This window comes from Podarcis liolepis (genome assembly GCF_965112155.1).
Source record: "Podarcis liolepis genome assembly, chromosome: 6".
Classification (NCBI taxonomy): domain Eukaryota; kingdom Metazoa; phylum Chordata; class Lepidosauria; order Squamata; family Lacertidae; genus Podarcis; species Podarcis liolepis.
The window spans coordinates 1,735,517-1,759,613 of NC_139559.1; the positions used below are offsets into that span (position 1 = coordinate 1,735,517).

Genomic DNA, 24,097 nt, shown 5'->3' on the forward strand with positions numbered 1-24,097 from the left:
ATTTTAGCAAAACTTCCAGCACCATAATGAATAATAATGGAGACAATGGGCTTCCCTGCCTTGTACCCTTGGTTATTTTGATGTCTTCTGTAGTATAGTTGTTTACTATCAGCTTCGCTTTCTGTTCTGTACATATTGCCTTTATCCCAGGTATACAAGTGGGAGCTAAACAGCACAAATTGAAAGCACTTGCTGATGACTTAGTATTGACTTTACAGGAGCCAGAATCTGGTACTAAAAGGGTATTGGAACTGATTCAAGAATTCGGACAGGTAGCAGGTTTTAAGTTGAATAAGATGAAAACTAAGGTTTTAGAGAAAAACTTAACTGTGAATGAGAGAGAGAAGTTTCAGGAGGAGACAGGACTAACATTGGTTAAGAAAGTGAAATATTTAGGGGTTAACATGACTGTTAAAAATGTGAATTTATTTAAGGATAACTATGAAAAATGCTGGATTAAAGTGAAAAAGGATTTAGAAATATGGACAAATTTGAAGTTATTATTGTTAGGCCAAATTGCTGTGATAAAAATGAATGTGTTGCCAAGGATGTTGTTTTTGTTTCAAACATTGCAAATTTTGGATAAGATGGATTGTTTCAAGAAGTGGCAGAAAGATATTTCCAGATTTGTTTGGCAGGGCAAGAAGCCTCAAATAAAATTTAAGATATTAACTGATGCTAAAGAAAGAGGTGGATTTGCCCTGCCAGACCTTAAACTTTATTATGAATCAGCTGCTTTTTGCTGGCTGAGAGAATGGCTGCTTCTTGAAAACACTGACGTGTTGGATCTAGAAGGCTTCAATAATGCATTTGGCTGGCATGCATATTTGTGGTACAATAAGGTAAAAGCACATAAAGCGTTTAAAAATCATATTGTTAGAAAAGTATTGCTTAATGTTTGGATAAGATATAAGAATTTGTTAGAAAAGAAAACCCCAAGATGGTTGTCACCAATGGAAACGAAGGCACAGAAAAAACTCAATATGGAGGCCAAATGGCCGAAATATTGGGAAATTCTGGAACAAGATGGAGACAGAATAAAATTGCAGAGCTTTGAAAAATTGAAAAACAAAGTGCGAGATTGGCTCCATTATTACCAAATAATGGAGGCATGCAATTTGGACAAAAAAATTGGTTTCCAGGTGGGAAAATCAAAATTGGAAACAGAATTGTTAGATCCAAAAATCAAGAATTTGTCAAGAATGTATAATTTGCTGTTGAAATGGAACACTCAGGATGAAATGGTAAAATCAGCCATGATTAAATGGGCACAAGATGTTGGACATAGCATAATGATGGCTGACTGGGAACAGTTATGGACCACAGGTATGAAATCTATCACTTGCCCGATAATAAATATTGGAAATGTAAAGAAACTGAAGGTACATTCTTTCACCTTTGGTGGACGTGCCCAAGGATTAAGGCTTTCTGGGAGATGATATATAATGAAATGAAAAAGGTATTTAAATATACCTTCTTGAAGAAACCAGAGGCCTTCCTCCTGGGCATAGTCGGCCAATTGGTGCCAAAGAAGGATAGAACTTTCTTTATGTATGCCACAACAGCAGCAAGAATACTTATAGCGAAGTATTGGAAGACAAAAGATCTACCCACCCTGGAAGAATGGCAGATGAAAGTGATGGACTATATGGAATTGGCAGAAATGACTGGCAGAATCCGAGACCAGGGAGAAGAGTCGGTGGAAGAAGATTGGAAAAAGTTTAAAGACTATTTGCAGAAATATTGTAAAATTTATGAATTTTAGAATGATGTTGGATAGAAACTAAGTGGTTTATAGCTGTAATGTTATAAGGGAATATGAGAAAATGAACTATTAATAGGTAAAAATCCAATGCTAAAATATTTTAAGATTGAAGATCAGGATAATCAAAGAGGGGAGGGATTCGCTGAACCAACAAACTGAACTGGAATACAGAAGAGGGAGGCGGGAGGAGGTCCGGGAAATAAGCAAATGAAAGATAGGTTATGGAAAGATTGAATTGTTTTTAACTGTTTTTATTTTGTATTTTTCTTTTTTCTTTTTCTATTTTGTAATACTTTGAAAACCTTAATAAATATCTTTTTTAAAAAATAGAGTTTGGTGGTTAAAGAGTTAACCTTCCGGTGCTTCGTGTGTGAGGGAGGGACTTCTACGGGAAGTCAGGATGTCACGTCACAGTTCCTTTGTTCTGTGAGTCTGCTTTTGTTTTCAGTCGGAGCCTGTTTGAGGAAGGAGTCAGAGTGTGTTTGAGCTAGGAGAAAGATGTCTAAAAGTTCGGACGGTGTAATGTTCTGCTTGTAAATAAAGCTTCTAGAATAGAAGACTCTGTCTCTGTGTTGGGATTCGCAGGATACTGAGTAAGTCTGCAGGCTTCAACAGGATGATGCAATACTCTGTGAAGTGCTGGGTCAGAGTGACTCAGCAGGAGTGTGATTAATGTGATTGGCTATCACCTGTTTTAAGAAGGAAAGCCTGTTCAACAGTAATGGTGGTGGTTGTGCTGTGGTGTGGTGATGCTGTGGTGGAGAGTATTCGTTTGCCTTAAGGAACAGGTACTCTGTATGGACCGTTTTTTGTAAATACTTGTATATAGCTCACATTAAAAAGACTGCACTGAAAAGAAACCTGGGACTCTGAGCGTTTCGCTAAAAAGGGCCGCGAGGAATCCGCGACAGGGTTATGGGCCCAGCACGCTTCCGCTGCACAAGAGTACAGGTGGCAGTTATCTAGCCGTGGGTGCTGGAGGTGAGCTGCAGGGATGGAGCAGTCCAGAACTGGCGTGTTGCTGGAGAAGCTGACAGCCACGAACTACAGCATCTGGTCGGTCCGCATGCAACACTTCCTCAAGCGTGAGGGCCTGTGGAAGGTGGTGGAAACTACACCGCAGCCCCCTGAGGAGGATGAGGACGACGATGAAAAGCTGGCACTAGCAGAGGCCCAGCTAGAAAAGGATGAGAAAGCTTTGGCTACGATCATCCTTGGAGTGGACGACAGCCAGCTAGTCTACGTAGCTGATAAGGTGACGGCAAGTGAGGCGTGGAATGTGCTCAAGGCTGTCCATCTGCGAGAGACAGCTGGCTCACTGATAACATTGACCAGGAGACTGTACCGGTGTCGGAAGAAACCAGGGGACTCCCTGGTGAACCACCTAAAATTCCTAACAGGCTGTTTCCAGGAGCTAGCCTTAAGAGGGAGGCCTGTGGGGGAAGAGGACAAAGTCTTTATAGTCCTGAGTTCCCTTGATGACAGCTATGATATGCCGGTCAATTCCCTCGAGTCTGTAGAGACTGATAAGCTGACTCTGGAATACATGACCGGACGGTTGTATGCAGAGGAGGACAGGCGTGCATAGCGAAAGATGACCTCAGCCCAGCTGTTGGAGCATCCCAGAGGGAACAACAGCTGGGAAGAGCAGAGGTGTCGGGAGCCGGAGAAACAGCCAGGAGGAGCTGCTGCAGACTAGCCGGTGGTCAACAAAGTAAAAAGGTGTTTTTGCTGCAAGTCCAGTGGACATCTGCTGCAGGACTGCCCGAGAAAACAACAAAAACAGCAGAAGCACAGGAGGCAGCAGAGAGAGTCTACCGCTTGGGTGTCTGCAGATGGTCAAGAAAATGAAGAGCTGTGGGTTCTGGACGGTGGAGCTTCTCAAACCTTTTGTAAAAGAAAAGGATTGCTAACTGATGCTAGGGCTTCAAACAAAAAACATGTAAGTCTTGCTACGGGCCAGAAAGCTAATGTGGTTTGTGAGGGGGAGGTTGTGTTCCCACAATTGGGACACACATTCAGGAATGTGTTGTGTGTGCCTAGTTTGCAAAACAATCTCCCGAGCATTCCTGACTTGGCAAAAGCAGGCTTTGAAGTAAACTTTATGGGAGATCAGTGCCAGATAAAACACAATGGGGCAGGGTTGGCAAATGCTAACCTTAGAACTAATATGTATGTACTGCAGTGTGAGTCTAAGGTTGCGAATGTGCAAAATGTCCCAACCCATGATATGTGTATTCATCTCCTGCACAGGCGTCTGGCTCATGCTAGCTTTAAGGTGCTGAACAAAACATTGGGGTTGTGTGGGGGGATGAAAAACATTAAAAGTTGTGATAATTACTTAGACTGTAATATCTGCAAGGAGGTTAAAAGCAGGGCTTGCCCAGTAGCAAGAGCAAGCCAGAGAGAAACCAAAACCACGGCTCCTCTCTCTCTGTGCCGTGGTGCCCTCTGCCTCTGGCCAAGGTATGTGACCCCCTTTGGACCCTGCCTGAAAGATGGAGCCCTTTCTACCTGAGCAAGGCTCTCTCTACACGTCTTTTCTTCTTCTGCTGCTGCTCTGTGTGCAGAGTTCAGATCCTCCAGAGGAATAGGCATTTCTGAGCCATGGAGGGCCATCTGTCTGGGACCGTTTAAGGGGGCTCTACCATGGACCCTCCCCCCCCCACTTTATGGCTCTTGTTTTGATTGACATCAGCTGCAACAAACCATAGAGCTCTGTTGAAATGAGAGGAAGCAGGCATCAAGGTTGGATGGAGGCTTCCAACACCTGTGTCCCATTCAGCAGGCAGCTACCCCATCCATGAGACACGGGTGGCACTGTGGGTTAAACCACAGAGTCTAGGACTTGCCGATCAGAAGGACAGCGGTTCGAATCCCCACGACGGGGTGAGCTCCCGTTGCTCAGTCCCTGCTCCTGCCAACCCAGCAGTTTGAAAGCACGTAAAAGTGCAAGTAGATAAATAGGTACTGCTCTGGTGGGAAGGTAAACGGCGTTTCCATGCGCTGCTCTGGTTCGCCAGAAGCAGCTTAGTCCTGCTGGCCACATGACCCGGAAGCTTTATGCCAGCTCCCTTGGCCAATAAAGCGAGATGAGCGCCGCAACCCAAGAGTCGGTCACAAATGGACCTAATGGTCAGGGGCCCCTTTACCTGTACCTTTTACCCCCTCCACACCCAATTTCTGGGATGGCAGGTTTGGTGAGCTCCTCAATGGGTGCCCAGGTTGGGGAAAGGACACTTTCCACTCAAAGCCCTTTCTCAAGCCTCTGCCTTCTCCTCCACCAGTGGCTTTACAATCCCACAGCTGGGCTTGCTTTTGTAGGCTAGCACTAAATTGTGCAGGGAACTCTTCCAAAATTCATCATAGAAACTGGAGGCTTTTTAGCAGAAGACATCTTTCAGGGATTCGTTAGTTCTGATTTCTGCACTGGAGGCAGTTGGACTAGATGCCCCTTGGGGGTCCCTTCCAACTCTACTGTGCTGGTCCCATGGGTTACCCGAGAGGCAAGGTCCAAGTCCGGTCCGGGGTCAAAGGTGCAACATGGAGGCAGTCCGTAGTAGCTGGAGCTGGGTGCAGGGCAGGGAGTCGGGGGAAGTCAGAAACAGACATGCAAGCAGGGAGCCAGGGTGGGTCAGGAGCTCAGGCAGGAAAGCAGGACAGGGTTCAGGCAGGAACTAGCAACCAACAATGTTGCTCCCGCAACCTGGGACTGGGGCTGGCCGGCTTTTATCTGTCCCGAGGCATAGGGCAGCCCCGGTCCACAGGTGACTCACCTCTCCTGACCTGGAGGTGAGCACTCCTCCTGTGGGAACTTAGTTCCCTCAGCCTCTCTGCCCTGAGCCTCTGCAGCTCAGGAGAGGCTGGAGGGTTCCCAGACCCAGAGGCAACCTCAGATTCCTCTGACAGGGCTGAGAGTGGAGCAATGGGTCCTCCATCACCTCAGGAGCCAGAGCAGACTCAGCTGGTGCCTGCACCTGAGAATCCAGCACAGGTGAGGACCCTTCAGGCTCAGGCCCCAGCCCCGGCTCAGCTGGTTCTGGAGGCGGGGAATCCTGTGCAGGCTGGGATCCCTCAGGTTCAGCATCCGAGTCTGAATCCCAGGCCATCACATCTACAGTTCTAGGATTCTGTGAATGACAGCTGGGGAGGAGGGGGAAGGGATGGAGATGCCTCTCCAATACCCACCCACAGCCCTTAAGCTGCAGCCCAAGAGTAAAGCAGATGTCTCCAAGACGTTCTTGAGGTGTGGTTCCTACATTGCCAAGGCTTGGACTTGGGGATCTCTTCCAATTCCAATCTATAAGGGAGCCTGGAGCCCAGTGGGCTGACTTAAAAGACCCCCACTCCACTGCCGGGCAGTCATGTGGTTGTTCTGTTCCAGGGAAGCCAGGATACTGCCCCCCACAAGAAGGCGTTGAAATATGTGTGGAGGAATGTTCTGGAGATGATTCATGTCCTGGAAAGAAGAAGTGCTGCAGCAACAACTGTGGCCACACTTGCCAAACTCCACTAAAAGGTAAGAAGTCATTTCCCCTCAGAAGCAGACTGGGGTCTTGGGGTGCAACAGTCTCGCCTTCAGTAGGATGTCCCCTATATTAGAGGGAGGTGGGGTGTATGGGAAAGAGCTGGGACATGTGAGCTTCTCCGCTCTTTACCGAGGAGCTCAGCAAGAACTGAGAGGTCAGAATCCAGCCCTTCAGCAACTGTTAAGATTCTTAGCTTTATCAATTCCCTGGGACTTCACTGTGCTTCTGGCACAAAGGCTTTCAAGCGCTCCGGAGAAATACCCAAAGGGACAAGTGTAGCCCTCATCTCATCAGACCGAGTCCAAACCAAAGGCCAGGCGGAACAGGCCCTTGCAGGCCCTGTGGAAAGATGTCAAGTCCCGCAGGGCCCTGGTCTCTTGGGACAGAGCATTCCACCACATCGGGGCCAGTGCTGAAAAGGCCCTGGCCCTAGTTAAAACCAATCTAACCTCCTTGAGGCTTGGAACCTCCAAAGTGTTCTTATTTGTGGACCTTAAGGTCCTCCGCGGGGCAGACCAGGAGATGCGGTCCCATAGGTACGTGGGTTCTAGGCCGAATAGGGCTTTAAAGGTGAAGCAGATGCAGGAAGGAAATCTCTGGTGCCCACTTCATAGCTGGAAAGAACACCAAGGGATAGGAGTGGCCACAGTGGGGAAACTTAGCCAGCCCCAGCAAAGGCTGATCCAGCTTCAGCCCAGATGTCCATCCCTCTGCTGGGAGGGAGGGAGGGTAAAACCTGGAGCCTCTTCATCTGAGCTTTGCTCCTCCTAGAAATACACAATCTTTGGTTGCTGGGATGCAAAAAGCCACAACTAATTCTACACCACTGTTGCCCTCCTTTGAAAAGATGTCTCTGAGCCATAATATTGTTCTGTCTTGCAAAAAGGCCTGGAAGCTGCCCTTTCTTTCCTGCAGTAGTGAAGCCACCTTGCATAAAGCAATGTCTTAAAGATTATAATTGTCCTTTTCCCAAGAAATGCTGCTCAAGCATGTGCTCCATGGTCTGCATAAATCCAGGTAAGAGGCTGAGCCCCTGGTGTGAGGACACAGCACAATTAGGCAGATGCTGCTGCTGCTGCTGATTTATTGTTTTTTATTGGGTCTGCTTAGCCTGGAGAAGAGACGACTAAGAGTAAGTAGGAGAGCTATCTTTGAATACTTGGAGGGCCACCACATGGAAGATGGAGCAATTTTCTTTCCTGCTGCTCCGAAAGACAGGACTTGTTCTGCTCCTGAGCTGCTGAGAGTGCAGGGACCACCCTACAGCAGGGGTGGGGTGTCATTGGGAAGTCTAGTTTTGTGTGACACCTCAGACCCCTGAGCAGAACAGAGGCCACCTTAGGAATCCTGGGCTCCTCTGGCTACTGGATGCAAAGGAGCCCTATCCCACATGAAGAGAGAGAGCCTCTCTGGCCAAAGACATCTCTCAACCTTGGAATTCTGCTCTGTTGCAGAGAAGCCTGGGCAATGTCCTGGGGCTCGGCCAGGTATGGCCAGACCCTGCGTGGTGAAATGTGAGGATGACTGGTCATGCCCTGGAGCGAAGAAGTGCTGCGGGAGTTGCCCACGAGCTTGTGTCAATCCTGTCAGAGGTGAGACCATTTATTCTGTGGAGGGTGGGGTGGGATAGGAAGCTCCTCTTCTTCGTGAACCAAAGCCATTGTGACTTATGAAGAATTGCAGAATCTCTATACTCAGAAGTGCCTACCTGGATTCTGGCTGGAGGCAGGAGGCAGTTGAGGCAAGGAGCCCCACAAGGAGGAGAAGGCCACCACAACACATGATGGACAGGCTTTGTCTGCTGCCCAGACCATCAGTTGACTAGAACTTTCAGGTTGGAAAGGGAGCCCAAGAGTCAGTGAGGGCTTTGCTCTTTTGCAGAGAAGCCTGGACGATGCCCCCCGAATCGAGGTGTGGGAATCTGCATTGCAAAGAGTGCCCTAGATGACCTTGGGGGGGCCCTTCCCACTTAGCAGTTCTCTGATTCTTGTGGGAATGTTGCATGATCAGCGGGCATATTTTCATGACAACGACCACACCAATCACAAAAAATCTGCCTGCTGGAAGTGTGTGCTGTGGGAATGTTCAGGGATGCAGGAGAGGATATATTGTCTGATTATAGCCTTTCCAACCTGTGTTAACAAGTTCACAATTTAGCAGAGTAACATCCCCCTTTTTAAACTTGCAGCGGATGCGTTTGCTCAGGCTCGCTAAAGCCTCTATAATAACTGTTCTGCTATTTCCCCCTTTTTCCCTCATAAAAGATAAGACACAGTCTTCTATAAAAGCATAAAAAGGTTTACTCACACATCATTCTGTTCACAATCGGATCCCAGAAGGCATACTTAGCTTAGAAAAGTAACATACACCTGGAAACTATCTAATAAGAAGACAGTCCCTTTGTCCTCTCTTGGAAGAGAGCATCTTTGGCTAAGCAGATGTTGCTTCTTCGATGCATGTAGTCAAAAAGAGAGAGATGGCAGCCCTGCCCTGTACTACCTGCACAGGTGAGGCCACGCCCCCCTCTAGTCACATGCAGAGGAAGTCTGTCCCAGCCCAGAAGGAAACAGGAAGTTTACCTGCTAGCTGGACAAACATTCCTCCCCATGTGTAAACATGTTCACTCTAGGAATGTTGTACTTGACTGCTCTTGTGTTTCACATCACACATTTCCCTGGGTGCCTGAACACTCTTTTATTCCTGCAGCAAAGTGATGACAGTGATGCACAGCCTGAAATCCCTGCAACTTCTACAGTTATGGAGAGGTGAACCCAGCACCCAAGGAGTGAAGGCAACGATAAACCCAGCTCCCTCTTGACCCAATGGGCCCGATCCAGCTTCCTTCCCTGATTGCAATAAAATGATCCCTGTGCCTGCATACCAGAGTGTCTTGTTCTTGAGTCTTGCTTGCTTATATCTTTCCAAAAGGGTGTTGGCAGGAGGAAGGGAGGAAGAGCCTCTGGCTGAGACCCAACGGATCACACATACAGCCAGAGAAGGGCGGCTTCGCAATGGGGCAGAGTTAGGAGGGGAAAGGCACTGGGTGAAGGGCAAATCCACCCCTCTTGAGTTCTATGGTCCCTACTTCCCAAATATCTGACCACCTCACCAAGCAGGGTTTGGTGGGCAAAATGTGTGTGTCTCATGTGTTACTTTTCGGATCCAGGTCCTTTGAGGTCTCTCTCTTGGAGCGTGTCCCTGCACTGCCTGAAGTCGCATGCAGAGGAAGTCTGTCTGTTGCCTGTGAACTGACAGCTAAGAGATGGTCCATAATCATGACATGGGAACAAGGGGATGGGGCTCTGTCAATGAGCACCTTGGTCCCAGGCTCCATCTGGGCATCTCCAGGTAAGGGAAACCCTTGTCTGCTTAGTTAGGGTGATGAGCACCAATCTCTCTAGGGTTCTTGGATGCCTGAACACTCTTTTACTCCCGCAGCAAAGTGATGGCAGTGATGCACAGCCTGAAATCCCTGCAACTTCTACAGTTTTGAAGAGGTGAACCCAGCACCCAAGGAGTGAAGGCAACAATAAACCCAGCTCCCTCTTGACCCAATGGGCCCGATCCAGCTTCCTTCCCTGCCTGCAATAAAATGATCCCTGTGCCTGCATACCAGAGTGTCTTGTTCTTGCGTCTTGCTTGCTTATATCTTTCCAAAAGGGTGTTGGCAGGAGGGAGGGAGGAAGAGCCTCTGGCTGAGGGCTGTGGAAACCCAACAGAGCACACATACAGCCAGGGAAGGGCAGCTTCGCAATGGGGCAGAGTTAGGAGAGGAAATGCACTGGGTGAAGGGCAAAGGTCCGTTGGGGGGTAGAAGCAGGAGAATTAAGGCCATTGATTTAAAGCAGGCTGGGTGTAACAGGATCTTGTAGGTCGAATAATGCACCCCTCTCTTGACTTCCATCCCTAGTCCCCAAACATTTGATTAACGAAGCAGGGCTTGCTGTGTCTTAAGTGTTGCCTCTGGGACCCAGGTCCTTTGTGGTCTCTCTCCTGGAGTGCGTTGCTGCTTTTGTGCCCACCTTCCTCTTTTGAAAGGAGCAGGACACAGGATGGCACCAGGTGAATGTGCAGGACCCCCATGCAGTGATGGGCAGGGAGGGTGACCAGAACTCCTGGGGCCTCTTCCTCTGGTTGTTCAGCAGCCAAGAGCTGATTCCTGTTCCACACAGAGTCCAGGTGGAAGACTCAGGTGGGAGCAGTGTGAATATGAGGAGTCCTAACCACATGGAGGGACGCAGGTGGTGCTGTGGGTTAAACCACAGAGCCCAGGACTTGCCGATCAGAAGGTTCAAATTCCCGCCATGGGGTGAGCTCCTGTTGCTTGCTCCCACCTTCTGCCCACCTAGCAGTTCGAAAGCACGCAGTGCAAGTAAATAAATAGGTACCGCTCCGGCGGGAAAGTAAACGGCGTTTCCATGCACTGCTCTGGTTCACCAGAAGCGGCTTAGTCATGCTGGCAACATGACCCGGAAGCTGTACGCCGGCTCCCTCGGCCAATAAAGCGAGATGAGCGCCGCAACCCCAGAGTCAGTCACGACTGGACCTAATGGTCAGAGGTCCCTTTACCTTTTTAACCACATGGAGCCTGGCCTTTCAGACTGGGAGTCCTGTTCCTTGGAGGCAGCATCCTGGGCTGGACCCCATTTCCATAGGGTAGCGAGGCGTCCTCTTCATGCCACCCCAGAGCAAAGACACCCATTTCACAGAGACTCAGATTCCCAGCCAAGTCAAATATACAAAGTCATCCCAAGCCCTCTTTCTGCGTCAAGAAAAAGGAGAGGGGAGGACCCACACCAATGGGATGAAGTCAAAAGAAAGGGGGTTTCAACTAAGCATTAGGAAGGACTTTCTGACAGTAAGAGTTGTTTGACAGTAGAACAGACTCTCTCTCTCCTTCATTGGAGGTTTTTAAGCCAAAGTTGGCTGGCCTGGGATGCTGTCATTGCCTTCCATCTTCCAGCCCCCAGCCCCTTTCCAGTTAAGCGAAGCAGCCCAATAGCATGATGATGTCAGCCATAACAGTGACTGAAATATACTCAGAGTCGCAAAGTGATTTCATGCTCCTTATTCAGCTCATAGTGGTGAGGAGGAATGAATGAAAGTCCCCTCACAGTATCTGCTTTATATACATTATTTACACAATGGGCTGCACATGATTGGCTAATTCCGGAATTCTACTGTAAGCCAATCAGGTTGTGGATTCACTTCTATCTGGAGCAGGATTGGGTGGTTCCTGCCAACCAATCATACTGCTGCATTGTTCTAGGACCAATCAGACTGCTGCATTTTGGATCCTATTGTTCTAGGACCAATCAGACTGCTGCAGTTTGGATCCTATTCAACTCAGTACATAACAGTGACAGAGAAACATCCCAGCTTATTAAAGAGTCAGAAGTGCCTGGCAGAGAGGAAGGTGAGCAGGACACGTTCAAAGTGGAGTCAAACAGGACCCAGATTGAGCCCAAAGGCAAGGCTGCCTAGGAAGGAAGTCCTCAAGGGATACTCCATCTTTGTGTGTATTGGTGAATGGGGGGGGGGGGAGTAGAATGGAATATGTTGCCCATTGTGTTTTTCTTGCAATGCAATCTGCGAAAGCTAGTCCCTTCCATATCTTTTCATGTCCCAGCTAATTGCTTCCTCACAACGTTATTCTGGATCTGTGGTTCCCAATGTGGGGTAATTTGAATATTTTTTTGGGGGGGCGCAATTCGAAGATGAGTTAGACCAAGTTAATGGCCTTTTAGGCTTCCTCCACTTGAATAGAGTTCACTTTTTGAATAATAAGAATTACCGGTATATGTCGGGGGTGGGGGCATCAAGATTTTAAAGATGCTTAGGTGGGGCATGGCCAAAAAAGAGGTTGGGAACCACTGCTCTAGATACCGTTTTCCTACTGCTCATCCAATATCACTCCCCCCCCCAATTAATTTTAGATCCAGTAAGCAAATAAAGACATCTATTGACAAATGCTCATAGGATAAGAGCAGGTTGAAAGCAGCGTAAGGTCACTAAACTTCCCCCTTCATTTTGACAGCTCAGGGGAGGCTTGGGAGTTGGGGGGGCACCAAATGTCCGCCATGGGCGGCTCACTCCAGCCCCAACGCTCCGGCCCCCGAGCAGCTAGCTCCGCCAGAGACCCCCAGGGTCTGTGCACACCTTTGGCTGATAGGCACATTCAGGATTCTTGGAAGTCATTTGTTATTGGGGCGGCTGCCAGTCTGAGCATCTGGAACAAAGGAATAATGGAACAATAAGGAATTGTGCCGGAGAGATTTTGCCTTGTACAAACAGAGCCTTAAGTGCATCAGTGCTTACGTTTTAGCCCCTATAATGCTCTTTCTCGCTGCGGTACATTGCAAAAACAGTGATTGTTAAAATTACTATTGTCATTTTATCTGGTTTGGGCATCAGTCCTTCCAAATTCCCCCCAGAGAATGGAATTTGGGGGGCAGAGAGGCCATTAAGAAGCAGAGGTTCTCTTGTTAATTAGAGCTTAATTGGGCTAAAGTACAGGCACGTGCTAGAAGAGATGAGATCACAAACTGTGGAACAAAACCAACTGTCAAGACTTTAAGGTTTGAACCTGAGATACGACTTCATTCGTTGCAAAAGACGGGGGGCGGGGGGGGGGAGCCTAAAATTTCTTTCTTTTTCTTTTTTTAATAAATTTTTATTAGTTTTTTAACATATCATTTTCAACAGTAATTAAACATACTTTTACATCTTATTCATTTTTTTTGACTTCTAGCAGTCCTGTCTGAAAATTTTCCAATCTAATCTCTTAGTATGCATTTCTCATTTTCCCTATTACATTTCAAACTCATAACCAATATCTCTATCTTTTCTACTTTGTAACACTTCGCATTTTTCTCCTTACAAAACTTCTTCTAGTCCTACTAGCGTAATTTGTTGGTTATAGTTGCTCTTCAAATTGTTCATATACTTCTTCCAATCTTCTGTAAATCTCTGGTCCCACAGGTTTTCAATTCTTCCTGTCATTTTGTCCAATTCTGCATAGTCCATTAATTTGGTCTGCCATTCTTCTTTCCTCAGAATTTCTTCTTGCTTCCATTTCTGGGCTAACAATACTCTTGCCACTGTTGTTGCATATATATATATATATATTTTAAATAATATTTTTTATTGCTTTTTCCAGATACCAGTATACAATCAGATAAGCGACAAAAGCAACAGAGCAGAAAAAGAAAAAGAAAAAATAAAGAAATTCAGCTTTCCAAAACATTTTTCATAACCGTCAGGACTTCCCCACATCTCCCTCACCCTGCATTCTTTACAATAAAAATATCAGCAAATTGTAACCTTGTTTCATGTGTTATTTGCATTTTCAAATAATTACTTTGAGTTTAAGGTGCTTATTGTCAAATTACCTTTATCCTACAATAAACATAAAAATTACTTTAAACTTTGGTACTTTCAAAGTTATAGCTTAGTTTCCCAAATCCTCAAATTTTAATGCTGAAGCCAGATTTTCCGAACCCTGCAAATTCTCAGCATTCATATAGTTTATAACATTTTTGCAAATAGTCCTTAAATTTTTTCCAGTCCTCTTCCGTTTTTTCTTCTCCCAGATCTCGGATTCTGCCAGTCATCTCAGCCAGTTCCATATAGTCCATCAATTGCATATGCCATTCTTCCAGCGTGGGTAAATCTTGTGTCTTCAAGTGTTTGGCGATTAGAATTCTTGCTGCTGTAGTTGCATACAAAAAGAAAGTTCTATCCTTCTTTGACACTTTCTGGCCGACAATGCCCAGAAGGAAGGCCTCTGGTTTCTTAGGAAAGGTATACTTAAATACCTTTTTTAGCTCATTATAAATCATTTCCCAGAAGGCCTTCACTTTTGGGCAGGTCCACCAGAGGTGAAAGAATGTCCCTTCAGCCTCCTTACATTTCCAACATTTATTATCAGACAGATGATATATCTTTGCAAGCTTGACTGGGGTCATGTACCACCTATATATCATTTTCATAATGTTTTCTTTCAAGGCATTACATGCCGTGAATTTCATACCGGTGGTCCATAACCTTTCCCAGTCTTCAAACATAATGTTGTGCCACATATCTTGAGCCCATTTTATCATGGCTGATTTGACTGTCTCATCCTGAGTATTCCATTTAAGCAGCAAGTTATACATTCTTGAAAGAACCTTAGTCTTTGGTTCAAGTAATTCTGTCTCTAACTTCGATTTTTCCACCTGGAAACCTATTTTTTTATCCATTTTAAATACCTCTTGAATTTGAGCATAATGTAACCAGTCTTGCACCTTGTTTTTTAATTTATCTAGGCTCTGCAACCTCCAATTATCTCCAATTTTTTCTATTATCTCCCAGTATTTTGGCCAACCCTCCTCCAAGTTAAGTCTTTTTCAGGCCTTAGCCTCTATTGGTGACAGCCACCTCGGAGTCTTGTTTTCCACTGTTGTTGCATATAAAAACAGTTCAACATCTTGTCTACTAGTGTCTTGGCCTATAAAACCACGTAAAAATGCTTCTTCTTTTTTAAAGAATGTATTTTAATAAAGTTTCTTTATTAAATGTTTTCTTCTCTACATTTATGATTCGGACACCCTCCTCTGAATATTAGTTCAAAGTATATTTGTAGAAGTGAGGGTGGAATAAATTGGATTATAAATATGTATGCTACAGCAGCAGCAAGAATCCTCATTGCAAAGCATTGGAAGACACAAGACCTACCCACCTTGGATGACTGGCAGATGCAACTAATAGACTATATGGAGATGGCGGAAATGACTGGCAGGATCCGAGACCAGGGAGAAGAGTCGGTGGAAGAAGATTGGGGGAAATTTAAAACCTATCTACAGAAATATTGTAAAATTTTTGAATGTTGATGACATCTGAAATGAATTGCTAGGGCTCTAGCAACAAGGTAAAATGTAAGATTAGACCAACAACAGATAAACAAAGGGGATATGAATTTGCTGAATTAATTTTTAAAAGGGATACAAGAACGGGAGATGTGAGGAAGTCAAGAAAATATGTGATTTTAAGATATAAAATTAAGAAAGAGGGAATTTTTGTGTTTTTCCTATATGTGCTTTTTCTTTTTTATCTTTAACTTGTAATGTATGTATTTTTGTATTTTGTGTGTTTAATGTTGGTCTTTTTTGCATGTATTTTTTGACTTTGTAATTTATGTGTTTTTGTTTTTGGATTTTCCTTTCCTACATCTTCTTATTGTTAAAATCTAATAAAAATTTTATTTAAAAAAATGGATTATAAATAAGGAATATAACATCAAACGGAACACTGTGTGTAAAAAGAAAAAGAAAAGAGAGGTAAGCTCTATTTTGCAAAAGGTTTACGATGGAACTTTAGAGTCAGCTCTAAGACTCTTCCCCATCCTTTATTATATATGGAGTGCACTGAAAAATGCTAAGAGGACTTGAAATTTTATTTAATTGGAAGTATAATTGCTCATTTATCTTCAGCTGGAAGGAAGGATGAAAGGAATCTGTGAACTGTCAAGGAACAGATAAGGTTCATTATTGAGTTATCTGCAGTTTGACAGACCATTCTTCCTCCCAGGCTGAGAGGGAAAATGGTGAAAACAGGTTATTTATTGGGACTGAGCGACTTTTGCAGCTGTTGTTAGAGTTGCAAAACAAATTTCTGGAACCACAATGGGATATTAGCTCTGCCCAAGGCATGACGGACAACAGCAACAACCAGGGGAAAGAAAGACAAAATAACTTACAAGGACAGGGCCATGGACGGAATAAAGGCCACACACAGGAAGAACAAGGATATAGTTTGAGATCCTCACTTGTAGCTTTATAAATCATTTAATGTGTCAAACACAGATAGAAGTTGTTAATGTTGCAGTTATTGTATAAGGGATTATTATTATGATGTCAATGTAATGGACATTAATAAGATTTTGGGAAGCAGAAATAAAGCAAATAATCAATTCATTAAATCTAGCACGCGGGAGGCCACTTTATCTAAATTATATAATTTGGTATTTGAACGATTGGTATTAATAATTGTATTATAAATTGGTATTGTTATAATGAGGCTATTATTGATTAGAGGCCAAGAGAGCATCTTTGGCTAAGCAGATGTTGCTTCTTCGATGAAAGTAGTCACACAGAGAGAGATGGCTGCCCTGCCCTGTGCTTTTTGTCGTTCCCTCGCAGGTGAGGCCACGGCCACCTCTAGTCACGTCCTATGTCTTGTGCCCATTTAATCATGACTGATTTCACCTCCTCATCTTTTGTTTTCCATTCTAGCAGGATACTATATGCACCTTTCAGCAACTTTACTTTCCCTTCCACAACTTCCTTTTGAAATCTAGATGTCGTATAACTGAATCCTTTCTTATTGTCTTCTTTATATATCTCGTGTAATTGCCGGTAACCAACTCTGCAAATGGTCTTTTATTTCCTCATAATCTCTTAATTTCCATTTTATTTCTTGGTCCTTTAACAAGTCAGTCTACATTAGCCACTTTCCTTTCTTTCCAAGTGGTTTGAGCCGTAAAGCTTCATGTGGTGAAAGCCACCAAGGAGTCTTCTGTTCTAGTAAATCTTTATATATCTCCCATACTCTCATTAATGATTTCCTAATTATGTGGTTATAGAAACTTTTGTGTACTTTCCCTTTCCCATACCATAGATATGTGTGCCATCCAAATCTATTGTCATGTCCTTCCAATTCTAATGCTTCTTGCTTTTCCAACTTTATCCAGTCCCTAATCCATACCAAACATGGGGCATCATAATATAATTTAAGGTCTGGGAGGGCAAAATTGCCTCTGTCTTTTATATCTGTTAAGTATTTTATGTTTTATCCTTTTGCAGAGGAATGGCATTTCAAGGGGAAAGGGGTGGAAGGGGAGAAGGCTGAGGCTGGCTCCTTTTTTCTGCAAGGCCCCAGCCTTTGACTTGATGCTGGGCTTTCCCCAACTGAGGCCTGTCCCTCAGAGACGTCTTCCTCCCCCTGCATGTTACCCCTTCTGCCCTGGGGCTGGGCTGCAGCCGCGGCTCCTACTCTCAACACAGAGTCCTCTAGATTGCTTCAGCAGGAAAGAAAGATTCTCATGTTCATGTCCATAGGGGAAAATGCATGCTGCAAACATAGGACCTTCAGCGGAGCTGCGTGGTAGGTGTCAGGGACTGGCTGGATGAGGAAGAGTGGTGCTGCTACCAGTCCAGGAGGACATGGAAGAAGAAGACCTGGACAGAGAGGAATCAGAGGTTGCCTCTGCTACTGGCTCTCCTCCTCCATGGAATAGGAGGGATCCAGTGTGAGAGGCTAGAAGAAAACATTTCCAGCAACGTCTCAAGCTCATAGCTGTCAACTTTTCCCTTTTCTTGCAAAGAATCCTATTCAGAAAACAGGAATTTCCCTTTTAAAAAGGGAAACGTTGACAGCTATGCTCAAGCTAAGTCGAGCCAGTGTGACTCGGTTGTGTTGTTGCTTTCTGTGAATAAAAGCTAATTGCATTTCATGCCTCACGTTCTTTCCGGCCCTGTGGATGACCTGAGCTCGCCTGACAACTCCTTGACAATAGGATAGCATCATAGAAAAGTAGAGCTTAAAGGTAACCCCAAGGCTCATCTAATCCAATGTCCAGCAATGCAGGAATCACCGCTAAAGCCATTGTTTAAACACTCTTGGGAAAGTCACTTGCCAGACCTCCATGACAGAAACCCTCTGTTCTTCTCTCTCCTGAACATCTCAGAGGCGTTGGAGCACGAAAAGGTCCAGAAGAACCACCGCCCATGTGGCATCTAGAACTGTCCAGATAGTCTTGCCCTTGGAGGAAAGGGAAGGGTGCAAAAGGGATGACCTATCTTGGCCAGAGGCAGAGGGAATCAAGGCACAGAGAGAGAAGAGCCCAATGAGAAGGAAGACATTTCTTACACAAAAGGAGCATTGACCCCTGAGACACTTTCTTGGAAATTGGATTGCAAATGGAGAGCGCAATGTGAAGTGGCCCCTTTGATCTTAGCTTGCCGAGGGACAGCGACCTTTACATTCTCCTCATAGTTTCTTGTGCAATGCGGGAACATTTGCCAGCACCACCTTTCCTCATTGTCTCCTCTCTGGTCTGGGTGGGGCTCCTGCTGCATTGGGGAATTATAAAATCCACCTGGCTGGAGGCTGGAGGGCACAGTGACCTGCCTAGCCATGAGGCCTGGTGCTCTCATCTTGCTCCTCGCGGGGCTCCTCTCTCTCTGTGCCGTGGTGCCCTCTGCCTCTGGCCAAGGTATGTGACCCCTTTTGGACCCTGCCTGAAAAATGGAGCCCTTTCTACCTGAGCAAGGCTCTCTTTACACGTCTTTTCTTCTTCTGCTGCAGCTCTGTGTGCAGAGTTCAGATCCTCCAGAGGAGCAGGCATTTCTGAGCCATGGAGGGCCATCTGTCTGGGACCGTTTAAGGGGCTCTACCATGGACCCCCCACACTTTATGGCTCTTGTTTTGATTGACATCAGCTGCAACAAACCATAGAGCTCTGTTGAAATGAGAGGAAACAGGCATCAAGGTTGGATGGAGGCTTCCAACACCTGTGTCCCATTCAGCAGGCAGCTACCCCATCCATGGGATGCGGGTGGTGCTGTGGGTTAAACCACAGAGCCTAGGACTTGCCAATCAGAAGGTCAGCGGTTCGAATCCCCGCAACGGGGTGAGCTCCCGTTGCTCAGTCCCTGCTCCTGCCAACCTAGCAGTTCGAAAGCACCTCGAAGTGCAAGTAGATAAATAGGTACCACTCCGGCGGGAAGGTAAACGGCGTTTCCGTGCGCTGCTCTGGTTCGCCAGAAGCAGCTTAGTCCTGCTGGCCACATGACCCGGAAACTGTATGCCAGCTCCCTTGGCCAATAAAGCGAGATGAGCGCCGCAACCCAAGAGTCGGTCACAAATGGACCTAATGGTCAGGGGCCCCTTTACCTGTACCTTTTACCCCCTCCACACCCAATTTCTGGGATGGCAGGTTTGGCGAGCTCCTCAAGGGGTGCCCAGGTTGGGGAAAGGACACTTTCCACTCAAAGTCCTTTCTCCAGCCTCTGCCTTCTCTTCCACCAGTGGCTTTACAATCCCTCAGCTGGGCTTGCTTTTGTAGGCTAGCACTAAATTGTGCAGGGAATTCTTCCAAAATTTATCATTGAAACTGGAGGCTTTTTAGCAGAGGACATCTTTCAGGGATTTGTTGGTTCTGATTTCTGCATTGGAGGCAGTTGGACTAGATGCCCCTTGGGGGTCCCTTCCAACTCTACTGTGCTGGTCCCATGGGTTACCCGAAAGGCGAGGTCCAATTCCAGTCCATGGTCAAAGGTGCAACGTGGAGGCAGTCCGTAGTAGCTGAAGTTGGGTGCAGGGCAGGGAGTCAGGGGAAGTCAGGAACAGGCTTGCAAGCAGGGAGCCAGGCAGGAGCTCAGGCAGGAAAGCAGGACAGGGTTCAGGCAGGAACTAGCAACCAACAATGTTGCTCCTGCAACTTGGGACTGGGGCTGGCCGGCTTTTATCTGTCCAGAGGCATGGGGCAGCCCTGATCCCCTGGTGACTCGCCTCTCCTGGCCTCTCCTCCTGAGAGAACTTAGTTCCCTCAGCCTCTCTGCCCTGAGCCTCTGCAGCTCAGGAGAGGCTGGAGGGTGACCGGACCCAGAGGCAACCTCAGATTCCTCTGACAGGGCTGAGAGTGGAGCAATGGGTCCTCCATCACCTCAGGAGCCAGAGCAGACTCAGCTGATGTCTGCACCTGAGAATCCAGCACAGGTGAGGACCCTTCAGGCTTAGGCCCCAGCCCCGGCTCAGCTGGTTCTGGAGGCGGGGAATCCTGTGCAGGCTGGGATCCCTCAGGTTCAGCATCCGAGTCTGAATCCCAGGCCATCACATCTACAGTTCTAGGATTCTGTGAATGACAGCTGGGGAGGAGGGGGAAGGGATGGAGATGCCTCTCCAATACCCACCCACAGCCCTTAAGCTGCAGCCCAAGAGTAAAGCAGATGTCTCCAAGAGGTTCTTGAGGTGTGGTTCCTACATTGCCGAGGCTTGGACTTGGGTATCTCTTCCAATTCCAATCTATAAGGGAGCCTGGAGCCCAGAGTGGGCTGACTTAAAAGACCCCCACTCCACTGCCGGGCAGTCATGTGGTTGTTCTGTTCCAGGGAAGCCAGGATACTGCCCCCCACAAGAAGGCGATGGAATATGTGTGGAGGAATGTTCTGGAGATGATTCATGTCCTGGAAAGAAGAAGTGCTGCAGCAACAACTGTGGCCAAACTTGCCAAACTCCACTAAAAGGTAAGAAGTCATTTCCCCTCAGAAGCAGACTGGGGTCTTGGGGTGCAACAGTCTCGCCTTCAGTAGGATGTCCCCTATATTAGAGGGAGGTGGGGTGTATGGGAAAGAGCTGGGACCTGTGAGCTTGTCTGCTCTTTACCAAGGAGCTCTGCAAGAACTGAGAGGTCAGAATCCAGCCCTTCAGCAGCTGTTAAGATTCTTAGCTTTATCAATTCCCTGGGACTTCACTGTGCTTCTGGCACAAAGGCTTTCAAGCGCTCCTGAGAAATACTCAAAGGGAGAAGTGTAGCCCTTGTCTCTGAGAAAACTCCCCACCAAACAACAGGAGGAAGTCCTTTCCCCTCAGAAGCAGACTAATAGGGAAGCGGGTGGCGTTGTGCGTAAAAGCCTCAGCGCCTAGGACTTGCAGATCGAAAGGTCGGCAGTTCGAATCCCCACGGCGGGGTGCGCTCCCGTCGCTCGGTCCCAGCGCCTGCCAACCTAGCAGTTCAAAAGCACCCCCGGGTGTAAGTAGATAAATAGGGACCGCTTACTAGCGGGAAGGTAAACGGTGTTCTGTGTGCTGCGCTGGCTCGCCAGATGCAGCTTGTCACGCTGGCCACGTGACCCGGAAGTGTCTGCGGACAGCACTGGCTCCCGGCCTCTAGAGTGAGATGAGCGCACAACCCTAGAGTCTGTCAAGACTGGCCCGTACGGCAGGGGTACCTTTACCTTAAACAACGGGAGGAAGTCCTTTCCCCTCAGAAGCAGACTAATAAATAATAATAATAATAAATTTTATGTATACCCCGCCCTCCCTGGCCAGAGCCAGGCTAAGGGCGGCTAACACCAATAAAATCACAGTAAAAACATAATAGGGGAAAAGAGAGGGGGGGGGAATTTAAAATACAGGTTAAAATGCAATTTAAAATGCAGCCTCATTTTAAAGTAGCCAATAAATCAAGTCTATAAGGGTAGGGAAACATAAGGGTCAGACTGAGTCCAAACCAAAGGCCAGGCGGAACAGCTCCATCTTGCAGGCTGTGCAGAAGGATGTCAAATCCCGCAGGGCCCTGGTCTCTTGTCACAGAACGTTCCACCATGTCGGGGCCAGTGCTGAAAAGGCCCTGGCCCTAGTTGAGAACAATCTAACCTCCTTGAGGCTTGGAACCTCCAAAGTGTTGTTATTTGTGGACCTTAAGGTCCTCCGCAGGGCATACCAGGAGAGGAAGTCCCGTAGGTATTTGGGTCCTAGGCCGCATAGGGCCTTAAAGGTGAAGCAGATGCAGGAAGGAAATCTCTGGTGCCCACTTCATAGCTGGAAAGAACACCAAGGCATAGGAGTGGCCACAGTGGGGAAACTTGGCCAGCCCCAACAAAGACTGATCCAGCTTCAGCCCAGATGTCCATCCCTCTGCTGGGAGGGAGGGAGGGTAAAACCTGGAGCCTCTTCATCTGAGCCTTGCTCCTCCTAGAAATACAGTACGCAATCTTTGGTTGCTGGGATGCGAAAAGCCACAACTAATTCTACACCACTGTTGTCCTCCTTTGAAAAGATGTCTCTGAGCCATAATATTGTTCTGTCTTGCAGAAAGACCTGGAAGCTGCCCTTTCTTTCCTGCAGTAGTGAGGCCACCTTGCAGAAAGCAATGCCGTAAAGATGATGATTGTCGTTTTCCCAGGAAATGCTGCTCAAGAATGTGCTCCAGGTTCTGCATAATTCCAGGTAGGAGGCTGAGCCCCTTGTGTGAGGACACAGCACAATTAGGCAGTTGCTGATGCTAATGATTTGTTATTATTGAGAACCAAAACATCTGGCAGTAAGAGCACTTTGACAGTGGAAAAGATTCCCTTTCAAGGTGGTGGACTTTCCTTCCTTGGAAGTTTTTAAGCAGAGGTTGGATGGCCACCTGTCATGGATTCTGTAGCTGTAATCGCTGCTTTGCAGGGGGTTGGTCTAGATGATCGGGGTCCCTTCCCACTGTAGGACATGGATTAGGGATCAAATCTGTAGTTTAAACCTAAGCCTCCTATCCCATGGGAGAAATACAAAAGGAAAAACGGTCTGTGAAGCCTTTTTAACAGAGTGGAACACTTTTAAGTTGTGCAGCTTATTAAAGCTTAGGCAATTGTACAATTTTATCCCTTCTATTTGTGGTCTGATGACCTTCCCCTCTTCATCCCTGTTGTGGAGAATGAGCCAAGCATTTTTAGTAAGATGAATGAAAAAGGGGATTTACGGTACTTACATTTCAATGCAGACAGCATTACAATAAAAGTAGTTTGCAGAGAAGTACTAAGTTACAGTAAAATAAAAGTTGGTAGTCTTAGCTAACGTGACTGAAAGCAGGAGCCTCAGCCATGCATGCCTGGTAAGCTTGGAGGCTTGGTGGAAAGAGGAGTCTCATCACGAGCACAAGGAAGTTCTTGTTTCTCGATAATGGCTAGGAACTGTGTTATGCTACAGTCCTCCCTGGATTCAGGCTTAATCAGATTTCTCATCCATGCCCTAGGAGAGAATTTACTGGGATACCAATACACCTTCTCCAAATTTAAACTTGGAGCCTCTTCATCTCGGATGTACTCATCCTGTTGTTGTTGTTTAGTCGTTTAGTCGTGTCCGACTCTTCGTGACCCCATGGACCAGAGCACGCCAGGCACCTCTGTCCTCCACTACCTCTCGCAGTTTGGTCAAACTCATGCTGGTAACCTCGAAAACACTATCCAACCATCTCGTCCTCTGTCGTCCCCTTCTCCTTGTGCCCTCCATCTTTCCCAGCATCAGTGTCTTCTCCAGGGAGTCTTCTCTTCTCATGAGGTGGCCAAAGTCTTGGAGCCTCAGCTTCACGATCTGTCCTTCCAGTGAGCGCTCAGGGCTGATTTCCTTCAGAATGGAGAGGTTTGATCTTCTTGCAGTCCATGGGACTCTCAAGAGTCTCCTCCAGCACCAGAATTCAAAAGCATCAATTCTTCGGCGATCAGCCTTCTTTATGGTCCAGCTCTCACTTCCATACATCACTACTGGGAAAACTATACGGACCTTTGTTGGCAAGGTGACGTCTCTACTTCTCAAGATGCTGCCCAGGCCTGTCATTGCCCTTCTCCCAAGAAGCAGGCGTCTTTTAATTTCGTGGCTGCTGTCACCATCTGCAGTGATCATGGAGCCCAAGAAAGTAAAATCTCTCACTGCCTCCATTTCTTCCCCTTCTATTTGCCAGGAGGTGATGGGACCAGTGGCCATGATCTTCATTTTTTTTGATGTTGAGCTTCAGACCATATTTTGCGCTCTCCTCTTTCACCCTCATTAAAAGGTTCTTTAATTCCTCCTCAATTTCTGCCATCAAGGTTGTGTCATCTGCATATCTGAGGTTGTTGATATTTCTTCCGGCAATCATAATTCCAGCTTGGGATTCATCCAGCCCAGCCTTTCGCATGATGAATTCTGCATATAAGTTAAATAAGCAGGGAGACACTATATACAGCCTTGTCATATTCCTTTCCCAATTTTGAACCAATCAGTTGTTCCATATCCAGTTCTA

The 24,097-nt window shown here is 46.6% G+C and overlaps 1 protein-coding gene and 1 long non-coding RNA gene across 4 annotated transcripts in view; both read left to right on the forward strand.

Moving 5' to 3' along the window:
• Positions 1-24,097, forward strand: part of LOC310708862 (uncharacterized protein) — a 191,084-nt gene that overhangs the window by 124,585 nt on the left and 42,402 nt on the right. Inside the window, exons 2-4 of one of the 3 annotated variants that reach the window (XM_083507770.1) lie at positions 6,150-6,284; positions 7,177-7,311; positions 7,749-7,781. In XM_083507770.1, the coding sequence (XP_083363896.1) occupies positions 6,150-6,284; positions 7,177-7,311; positions 7,749-7,781 (303 nt within the window). Of the gene's footprint in view, positions 1-6,149; positions 6,285-6,629; positions 7,312-7,748; positions 7,887-8,175; positions 8,211-24,097 lie in introns of those variants that run through there. The other 2 variants (XR_014527181.1, XR_014527180.1) reach the window with 2 other exon arrangements.
• LOC310708937 lies at positions 17,639-22,239 on the forward strand. The gene is made up of 3 exons (XR_014527234.1): positions 17,639-17,878; positions 20,445-20,579; positions 22,150-22,239. It is a non-coding gene; the product is annotated as an uncharacterized lncRNA (long non-coding RNA).